The 11,182-nt window shown below is 39.1% G+C and overlaps 1 protein-coding gene across 1 annotated transcript in view; it reads right to left on the bottom strand.

The window, feature by feature from the left end:
• The window catches only part of Mmgt1 (membrane magnesium transporter 1), a gene marked incomplete in the record, with an annotated part of 31,491 nt that extends 21,067 nt beyond the window's left edge, over nucleotides 1–10,424 (bottom strand). The window contains 4 exon segments of the mRNA XM_008840689.3: nucleotides 10–1,133; nucleotides 3,210–3,313; nucleotides 6,759–6,811; nucleotides 10,119–10,424. Coding sequence (XP_008838911.1) covers nucleotides 974–1,133; nucleotides 3,210–3,313; nucleotides 6,759–6,811; nucleotides 10,119–10,197 — 396 coding nt within the window.
• Nucleotides 10,425–11,182: the final 758 nt, after the last annotated feature.

The raw sequence follows: 11,182 nt of genomic DNA on the forward strand, positions 1-11,182 counted from the left end.
GATAATTATGATCAGAAGCTACAAAACAATTTCTTAGATGGCCTTAATTGAGAATTTAAACATAATTCCAAATATTGAGAACACATTTGGCACAATTTCTTTGTGTTTACCTTTAGAGTAAATGAGATGTATCCTTTATTTTCATGATTTCACTAGTTTAGTATGAAATAAACTAACAGACTTGGAGTGAGTGAGACTGGCCAATGACAATCAGTTATTCTCTGTGAATGCTATTCTATACAGGCAAGGTAATGACATAATTATCTGTCTTTTTGGTCTATCTTCAACTAGTCTAACATTACACAATCAGTGAAAATTTTACAACAAAACAACACAAGTAGCTTTACACAAGTTGAACTTGTTAAATATATTTGTTACACTAGAATTTCTGACACAAAACTTGTTCACTGCACACAGAATCTCAGAAATGATAAACAAGACAGCTGATGTTAGAAGGTCTCTGGGAGCGGAGTCCAGTAAGAAATCATGGATAAACTGAAAATTGGCAAGTACCTGCGAAGGCAGAGCCACTTTTTAAGGATACGTCAAAACTGAGAGGCCACCATTTTGGTCTCGTGGAGAAGCAATTTTACTAACTGCTGCAAAATGCAGGAGTCACATGGTTCTTCAAAAAGGATTCCTATAACCTGCAGTGCAAATGAAAAGAAAGCTAAGAAAATAAATAATCACAAAACTCCAACATTTTTCAAAGAAGTGTGTTCAAAACAGTGACTTACAAAAGATGGGAATTATTTCAAATGAAAAAAAAAAACTCTATATGAAAGACCAAACACTTATTTCACAGATAACTTAATACACTATTTATGATTTGATTAACAATGTACAAATAAGGGCTATAGATTTCTTTTTAACTCGGTCTGAAATATAAATACTGATGTTGGGGGGAGTGTTTTGCACCCCAAACTCCAATACTAAATTCTGTGTCTGTCCTGTTATTTAATTTGTAGAAAGCTTAACGGCGCAGTGATTCGAGCTTTCGTAATTTCAAGGATGTGTTAGAGGACAATGCATCGAGGTTTGAAGAACTGGCCGCATCCGAAGGCCGGAACAGTACTCGACCACGATGGTTAAATACATAAAAAGATGGGTGATTCCTTAAGGTATCAAATGTCCTTAAAAGAAAAAAAAAACACCAGTTTTAGATAAACCTTTATAAAAGCCTATTTGAAAAATAAACAGGTTTCTAATAAACTATGAGTTTGCTTTGAGTTTTATTTTTAAATACGAACAGATCCCCGATATTAGACTACAAATGATAATTATACTGTATTTCCATGTTTTATTGTACAAAGAAAATAAACCTGGAAATAAGCATAAAGTCCTGACTTCCTTGAATTTCACCATTCCAGCTACCTATCAATAATAATACTAGTTCACCTCAACCACCTCTGTCAGCTTAACAGTACTTATAAAGTGTCTCCAGAACCAGTATCAACTACAGCTTTGATTAGTCTCATTTGGCTCTCATTCTTCCGGCCATAAGACAATTCATGGATCTGCTTTTTAAGAATCTTTCAAGCACAATGAAAAATTCATTTTGGCCTTCTGAATGTGCTATTAGCCAAATTTAATTATTTTGCTACCCCCTACTTGATGCCATTCTGTTTGGCTTCTTTCTTTCTGGCTTCTTGCCTGGGATCCTTCAAAGACTCTTTGTAAAGGCATGGGAGTTAGTGAATAACCTTTCTTCTTTTCCAGAGTGATTTGTATTATCTAAAGAAAGTCCATAAACATTTCAAGATGTGACCTTGTAGTGTTTGCTTTTAAATATTATTTTTTCCGTAAAGAACAGAACCCTTCCTTTGTGAAGAAAAAAAAAAACGAGTTACTTAAAATTTCCATTTCCTTTGCATGCTTTTCTATACCTTTAAAGTCAGTCATGAATGAATATCCTCAGACAGCCAAACGTAGTATGGAAAGTGCAATACAAATGTGTTATTTCTGCCTTCTACCATTCCATCTTACAAGGATCTCCTCTGAGACCAACTGCTGTTTGGATCATCAAACTTTTGATTCTAATTTTTATTACCTTTATTACTTATACTATTATAATACATCAAAAAGTTCTCCCTTATCTATGATTCTTCTTTCATCAGATTTAGTTCATCATAATCAAGCCATCCTCTGACAATATTAAATGGAAAATTCCACAAATAAACAATTTGTAAATTTTTGTTTAAAAAAAAATCAAATCTCAAAGATCACCACTCTTAGCCACTCAAGCATAGCCTATACCAAACAGAAGGCCTAATATGTGGCTATTTAAAATGGAAATATTGAAGTAAAAGGAGGGGAAGAGCTTCCTCTAGCACACAGATCTTTCCTGTGAATCCTTCGAAGAAAATGTTGTAAATAGTTGTCATTTTGAGGGTAAGGTAGAAGGTAGCTAAAGTTCAGAGATGGAATTGAACAAACTGGAGTAAAAATATGGAGCAAGAAAGCAAACAAAAGCTTGTGAAGACAGCTTAGAAGAGGAGAAAAAAACAGAATAACAAATATTCTTTAATCTGGACATAGAAAGGGGAGGCCTGAGGGCAGAGTGAATGGCACAGATCAGGTTCAAGTGATAGAGGAGACAGAAAATCACTTTTTTTTCCAAAGTAATCTGGGACAATAGGACAAAGAATAAGAAAGGAGGGGGCAAAGACACAAGGATGAAGGGAAGAAGTGGTGAGACGGAGAAGAGACAGGAGGGAAAGGAAGGAGCTGGGTTAAAATTTCTGAGGTCCTATCTTTCTAGATATCTACTTCCATCCATTTATCACTCCAGCCACCTAGAAATCGTAGGTCACTGGCAGCTACTATGACTTCATACCTTAATCTGATACTAATAACCAGGTGTTCAACCTCTATTTTTCTTTTCAGTCCTTTTTTACTTTGGTTTGGTTTGTGACAGGGTTTTCCTGTATAGTCCAGGCTGTTCTGGAACTCATCATCCTCCTGCCTCTGCCTCTGCCTCTGCCTCCAAAGTGCTAGGATTGTAGGCATTTGCCCCCACACCTGGCTTTCAACTTCTATTTTTCCTATCATAGCAAACATTGGCTCAATATTTTTACCTCATTATGCCTACAAACTACATAACCAAAAGGTAAAAACAAAATCAACTTTTATGTAGCAGAAAAGATACAGTAAATAATCTCAGCAAAATGAATTCCCCTGAAATGAAATACTTCAGAAAACGAACTTACTTATTCTTTAGTTCTGAAGTGGCGTCCATGTCTTTAAACTCCCCTGCAATATGAACTATGCCATAACAGGTCACTGCAAAGGCCAGAAGTGTCTGAAGAACTATCTGTGAGTATGAACACGGAGATTACCAAATAGCATACAAATACTCTTTGAAAAATTTACAATCCTTTTTCCCTCTCCACGTGACATCTATCAAGGTTTTCTGTCAGGGCCATTCATCAAGGAGTCAATTCTCACATAAAATGATTTGCACTCAAACCCAAGAAAATTTTCTAACTACAATACTTCTGATACTTAGTAGGCTTAGCATGCTCAAATAAGCAAAATGACCCGAGTCCTGAATGGTACCAAGCCACTTAGAACTCAAGTACTGAACAGTATCTGTTTCCAAGAACAACTACAATTGTTTTGTAATGTTACTGGTCAGTATCAGAGAGGACATGAAGCATACTGGCACAATGTAAAGAAAGGCAATAAAAAGCACTTACCCACCATCCAGCTAAAGAAATTCCTAGCTTCTTGCTCTCTTTCTTCATCTTTTTTTAAACAGGGCCTCACTATATTGTCATTGGACTGGCAATGGACTGCATCAGCCTCTTCAAGTGTGGGGATTACAGGCATGTGCCACCAAGCCTGGCTTACCAGAACCTTTCAAGTCCCTTTCCCATTATTTCCTTACCCTCCTTCTCAAAGTTAACTTCTGTCCCTAATTGTGTGTTAATCAGTCCCTTGCTTTTCTTGACAATTTTCCTCCTGTTTATGAATTATTTATGGACATCTATAGTATCCTACTGTTTCCTTTTGAATCTCATTTAAGTGAACACAAGTATATTCCTTTGAATCTAGCTATCTTCTCCAACATTGTCCTTGTGAGATTCATCTGGGCTATAGTAGTCTAGTTTTTTTCATTGTGTTTAGAATTTCATCATCTGAAAATACCACAATTTAGTCCATTATTTCAGGGAATGTGGGATGTTTCCTGCTATTTTTGCATTGTCAACACGAATATTCTTCCATGTTTCCTGGTACACAGGAGTGGAAACTGAGTGCAGGCTATGCACATGTTCCCGTGTATTACGTAACACCAAACTGCTTTCCAAAGAGGTTGTGCAAGCAATAATGCTGAATGTTTGAAATTAACCAATGTAGGATTATAGGACTATTGTCATGTGATTAATCAAATCTTTAAAATTTGACAATTTTTGCCATAACTATATTAAAGTTATTTAAAACAGATAGAAATGAATATATGTGTTTTGTGTAACTACCAAAAAGAGGTGACAGGAAGATAAGTTAACAGTCATTTATACTGTATCTTTGATTATAAACAACTTAAAAGTCAAAATTAGCCATAGGCTATTATTACTGAAAACCCAATGTCATCTATAATGTTATTTTACATTCCAACCACCGATATAGCAAGGAAATTGTCTTTTTTAAAAAAAAATATTTTGAGAAAGGGTCTCAGTCTGACATGTTGCCAAGGAAGACCTTGAACTTCTGATCCTCCTGCCTTTATATCCCAAGTGGTAGGATTCCACACTTGTGCCACTGTGCGCAATGTATAGGATGCAGAGGAACAAACACAACTTTGTGCATGCTAGGCAAACGCTCTACCACTGAGTTTTATCCCTAGCACCAAGGAGATTGTCTTTCATATAATGTACTGTAAGCAAGAATGTGCTAAGTCTATGAACTGCCATGAAAATAGGTTGCAAACAAATTATGTCCAAAAAAGGCTAACTATAACGTCAGTGTTGTGGCACAGTGTAGTGGCTAACTATAAAGTCAGTGTCTCAGCACTCAGGAGACGGAAGCAGCAGAATCAGGAGTCTCAAAAAAAGATAGAAAAAAGCTAACTACAAAAGCACATACAACATATACCCATGTGTAATGATTTTTAGAGGAAAAAAAGGGTTGTTTTTAACCTTAATTTGTTGCTTGTTTCATATCTGTGTGTGCGTGTGTGTGTGTGTGTGTGTGTGTGTGTGTGTTTACGTATATGCATGCCAGCCACAAGTGTGGAAGTCAGTGGACAACTTGTGGGAGTTAGTTTCTTCCTTCCATCATGTGGGTTCCCAGGAATTACTCAGATCTTCAGGGTTGGCGGCAAGCCCCTGTACCCACTGGGCCATCTTGCCAGCCTAAAAGAGCTGTTTTGATTAAGTACGACAAAATACATATACAAAAAAAGTACTAGCATTGGTTATACATAGCAAGAAGTTTACAGTACTGATGCACTTTAAACTATTAAGAGCAAATGTGGCCAGGCATGGTGGTGCACATCTTTAACCCCAGCACTTGGGAGGCAGAGGCAGGTGAATCTCTGTGTGATAGAGATCAGCTTGGTCTACACAGCAAGTTCTAGGCCAGCTGGGGCTACAGTGAGACCCTGTCTCAAAAAGGAGAGGAGAGGAGAGGAGAGGGGAGGGGAGGGGAGGAGAGGAGGAGAGAGAGTAAATGGTTACCGATCAAGAATTGGGGTGAGTTCTGTTGTTACTATTGCTTTAACTTTGTATTGTCAGTTTAAATTTTCACACCTATTGTTTAATTCTGTTATGAAGTACTTACTACTTTCCTAAGTTCTAATCCAATAAAGATAGGAAATTATAAGTGAAGTGGGGAATATGTATTAATTCAGGTTAGAAAAAACACCTTTAGTTTTATCACATATTTGTGTCTATAAACAATATATTATCAACTTTATTTATTAAACTTTATTTTAATAAGGAACATCTGGGCTGGCCAGATGGATTCCTTAGACCCATATATTGGAAGGAGAGAACTGATTCTCTGACCACCACACTCATGATGTGGCATGCACAGACTACAAACAAAATTAAATATAATTTAAAAAAGAACTTTTATATAAATTTGAGGCAAATAATCAGCCTTTAAAAATATTTTATTTATCATTTTTAATTTTTTAATGCGTACAAGTTTATTGACTGCATGTATGTAAGTGCACCCAGTATTATGCAATGCTGCTGGAGGTCAGAAGAGGACACTGGATCCTCTGGAACTGGAGTTAAACAGGTTTGTTAGCAGCCATGTAGGTTCTGGGAAGCAAACCTGGGTCCTCTGCAAGAGCAGCCAGTGCTCCTAACCACTGAGTCAACTCTCCAGCTCCCCAAATATCCAACTTTTTAAGGTCATCTCATACTGTGGGCATGGTCACTTCTATACAGGTTTTTTTTTTTCCTTTCTGCTTTTAGTTTTTAGGTTTTTAATACAAGGTCTTACTCTGACTCCAAACTGACAACACTACCCCTGCCTCAATGCCTCCATGGGCTGGGATTACAGGTGTGAATCACCATGTCCGACCAAAAAGATAATTTCAACTACAGTTAAAAAAATCTACTAGAGAAATTTTTTAAAGATTTCAAAAAAATCTTTAGGTTTTACAGAGCAATGAAAAGCAGATAACAGATGCTATATGTCATGCTCGAAAATGATAAAATTAAAGAAAATAAAAAGTAAAAGAATTATCATAAGCAAAGTGACTAATTTTAAATATATATTTAATGAAATCTAAATGACCAACTTACATCTATTGGCAGTGATTCATCTTCCTTTTCTGTTAGTCGCATATAGGAACGATCTATAAACCAAAAGCATACCATTAAGGAAATTGTAGTCCATTTTTCTTTCTTAAAATGCATGTAAAATCAATATGCCAAAGAAGTGGTTGGCTTCTATGCTACATAAAGTAATGCTAATCCCAGGTTCCTCAAAAACCTCTTCTATTACAGTCAGCCTTATCTCTATGAACTGCTTCAGGCTCACTGTGGACTGTTTTATCATCTTGTGTGAGTGACAGATGGTCAAGCATGAAGCCTAGTGTCAAAGGTAGTGTTAAAGTGTCAGGTTAGACTTCATTAAAACGAGAGCTAGCTGGAAGTGGGACAGTAGAAGGTTAATCCAAAACTACTTTGGGGATTGGTTTGATTTTGATTTTAAACCTGCCCTTAGAAGCTCTGTAAGTTAAAACTTATTATGTCTGAGGGCTGGAGAGATGGCTCAGTGGTTAAGAGCACTGGTTCCCAGCACCCACATGGCAGTTAACAACCATCTGTAACTCCAGGGAAAAATAAATGCATAAAAATTAAAACCTTAGTATGTTTGAAAACATGCTCTTTTAACAAAGACTCAGTACACATTCACTCAAAAGAATCGCAATATTTTAAGTTCAAAGTATATTATTAAGTAGGCATTGTTCTACTTAATCTAGAATTAAGATTGTATATTTTTAATAATATTTTTATTAATCCCTTGAGAGTTTCATACAATGTATTTTGATCACATGCTGCCCCCTCCTCTATCTCCTCTCAGATGCACCCCCACCTCCCTACCCCACCAACTACATGTCCACTTTTTTTTCAAATCTCATCAAGTTTGTGTTCTGAAAATACTCAGGTGTAAGGCCAACCCCTGGAGCATGATCAACTTACCAGGGTTCAGAGCCAGAGGCAACGGATGACTACAGGATTTTGTGTTATTTTTCAAGTGATGAGACTTCCTTGTGAATTTGTCATTGTAATGAGTCCTCTACAATTTTCATGTTGGCAAAAGACTAGTATTTGCCTTTGACACTAGTTGTGTCATGTGATATCGCATCAGCTGGCATCCTATGTTATTGTAGCATACACATCTTTGCCATAGTGACCTTTGATATAGTAGTGCAGTCTAAATCCTGTTTACCTGTCACATTATTCCCATTTTACAATTGTGGAAACTCAGCCAGTGGAAAGGTTCTGCATCTCTTTGATCCTAAAAAACACTTCTCACTTTCAGATTTTTACGCTGTGTTTGAACACATATTAGAGTTGGTGAGTGAGATACAATAAAATACAGAAAAATTGAAGAGCTGGTGGTGGTATGATTCAAGGTTAACAACTTGCAAATCCTGATCGCTTCCCTTCATCCCTTGCCACCTTGAAGTTACAGCAACTGCAGAATTAAGTGGTATTAGAGCCAGAAATGGAAGTCCTGGAATTTTAGTTGCACCACTCCACTGAAGAGAATCGTGTCTGTACCTATTTTCACTCTGGCTTCATTATGCCCTAGCAGTATCATTCAGGATTGAAGGTTTTTTTTTTTTTAATTTTATTTATTATTTTTATTTTATGCGTATGCATGTATTGCCTACATGTAGGTAAGTGCATCCGAGTGCAATGCCCTTGGAGGTCAGAAGAGGCTGTCGGATCCCCTGGGACTGGAGTTACCGACAGTTGTTAACTGCCATGTGGGTGCTGGGATTCGAACCCGGGCCTTCTGCAAGAACAGCCAGTGTTCTTAACCGCTGAGCCATCTCTCCAGCCCCAGGATTAAAGTTTTTGTAGTCGTATTGATTTTTATCTTATTTTTAAAATTTTACTTGTTTTTTATGTGTATGAGTGCTTTGCCTGCAATATCCATGAAGGCCAGAAGAGGACATCAGATCTCCTGGAACTGGAGTTAGGAATGGTTGTTAGCTATCGTGTTGGTGCTGGGCACCAAACCCCAGTCTTTTAAAAGAGCAACCAGTGCTCTTAACCACTCAGCCATCTTTCCAGGCCCCCTATTGATTTTTAAGTAATTATGATCTGTTTGATCATTTGGTGAAAGAGTTTCAGAATTTCTAGATATTCTGCACTACTGAAAGAAAAATTATGCTTAGCTGTTTAGGCTTCATGCTTGACCATCTGTCACTCACGCAAGATGATAAAACAGGCCACGATGAGCCTGAAGCAGTTCATAGAGATAAGGCTGACTGTAATAGAAGAGGTTTTTGAGGAACCTGGGATTAGCATTACTTTTTGTAGCATAGAAGCCAACCACTTCTTTGGCATATTGATTTTACATGCATTTTAAGAAAGAAAAATGGACTACAAATTCCTTGATTAAATGAAGGGGTTGGACTTCAAGCAAGGGCTTCCCTTGCTCTAAGATTGTATAATTTTACAGCTAAGCTTATTGTAGAAAATAATACAGTACTCTAGTGTATTCTAATCTCCAGGACAATGCTTCGTAAACTAATGTGTATGCAAATCACTGAGGGATCTATTAAAATACACATTCTCATTCTGTAGGTCTGACGTGGAGCCTGGGTGTCTTCTAACAAGCTCCCAGGTGATAATCATGATGTTAGTCTACTGACCACACTATGAGCAGTAAGGCTCTAGTATACTTTCCCCAGGTCCTTCCAACGCTACTGCCCATACATACATATATAAAGACACCATTTAGTACATCCGTATCATTTTACTGTAATTATTTCTTGATGCATTTGATTCACCTATGATCCGCCTATGATTTCCCTTATGGCATCACGGTACCTCTAGCACCTTAACACAGAACAACTTCAACGGAAGACCCGAGATTAAATGTTATAATGCAGCATAGCACGTGTCTTTTGCTCAATGTCACACTGATTTAACGGTTGAGCAAGATTTTAACAGGCAGCCCTTCAGGCTCCCAGTCCACTGCTCTTTCCCCATGTCACAGTGCCTCCCTGAGGCAATTGGTCACTTAACTTCACAGTCTCTGCCTGGACAGCAGTGCCCAGGATGCTGTCTACTTAGCTGTCATGAGATCACAAGCATCCAAAGTTCTCAATCCCAAACTTTGTCTGGTCTGTCTTCTGCTGGATCTGACATCCCTTGTCCTGATCAAGTTCCGGGTTAAGACTCCTACTCCGAAGCGTCTCTCAAACCCCTAGCAACCTTTCTGCAATCTCAGTTGTACCACAACCCTCTAATTCCAAACCTTCCACCGTGGACCCTGCACTGCTCTATTGAGTCATCCCAAATCACGAGGTCTCAAATGGTCATCTCTGTTGCACTCGGCCCAACAGCCCCTTAGGGGAGCGCTTCCACTTTGCTCCAGGGGTCCCACGCGCGAACAGTCCACGTCCCCGTGCCACTTACGCTGAGCAGCAGAAAAGGCAGCATGGGCTAGGGCGAAGAGGCCAACGCCTACTAGCCCCTTCCACAGAGATGGCGCCATGATTAGGAAGGAGCGACAGCCCAACAAAAGAGGCAAAGGGCCGCTGAGCTAGCTATTCCTCCTTCCACCGGCGGGCGTCCACGCAGCGCAGGAACATGACGTCACTGGAGCGCTGGGCGCGAAGTGTTAGGGCGGAGCAAAAACCTACCAGCCCTGAGAACACGGAAACACAAATGCCAGGAAGAAGGAGAAAACGGCACGGAAAAAGGTCAGCCAGGGCCTTCTTCGAGTTTGCGCAGTGCAGTTTCTCTGTGAGGGGCGGAGCCGAGCGAAAGGCGTTGAACGAACAGGAGGAAATGGGACCAATGGGAAAGCGAAGGTGAAGGGCACCGACAAATAAGCGCCAGGACTCTGGTAAGGGGCGGAACTTATGGAGAAGGCAGGGCGGAGACGAGAGCCGAGCTGGCGGTGCTGGTGGAGACTGTGGGTACCTGGTTCAGAATCTCGGTAGTTGTTTTCTGTTAATTCCATATCTGATTTGCTTTTCCTTCGAGCCGAATCCTTTGCTATCCGTAGGGTCTTCCCTATGCTTCTGACCTCCGGGAATTGGCACCGCGGAAGGTGGCAAGGGTATTAAAACGTGGAGATAAATGGAGTGTGGAAGGTAACAACTTGGGGGTTTGGAGCCCTAAACACTTGGCATGCAAGGGACGCTCGGAAAATGTTGGTTCCCGTCCACGCGAAAAAGTGTGTGGTGCAGCGAGACTTTTGTCATTAAATAAACTAGCACGCATTTCAGGAAGAAATAAGACAGAATAAAGAGATTTTAAAAAACGCTGTCCCATCAGTATTAAAAAAAATAACCTTTCTTCGTTTTTCTTGGTCTTCACCGCCTAACATGTGGACATTCCCTAACATGTGGACATTCAGTAGTGAGGGTCTCCCTTGACCTCTTTTTGCTCTGCTCTCTGTTGGCAGGCTCACTAATTCGTTTCCACTTCACACTGATTTCAGATCAACCATGTCTCAAATATCACTCCTTAGC

The sequence above is a fragment of the Nannospalax galili genome, unplaced genomic scaffold (assembly GCF_000622305.1).
Source record: "Nannospalax galili isolate Female #2095 unplaced genomic scaffold, S.galili_v1.0 scaffold901, whole genome shotgun sequence".
NCBI classification, from domain to species: Eukaryota; Metazoa; Chordata; class Mammalia; order Rodentia; family Spalacidae; genus Nannospalax; species Nannospalax galili.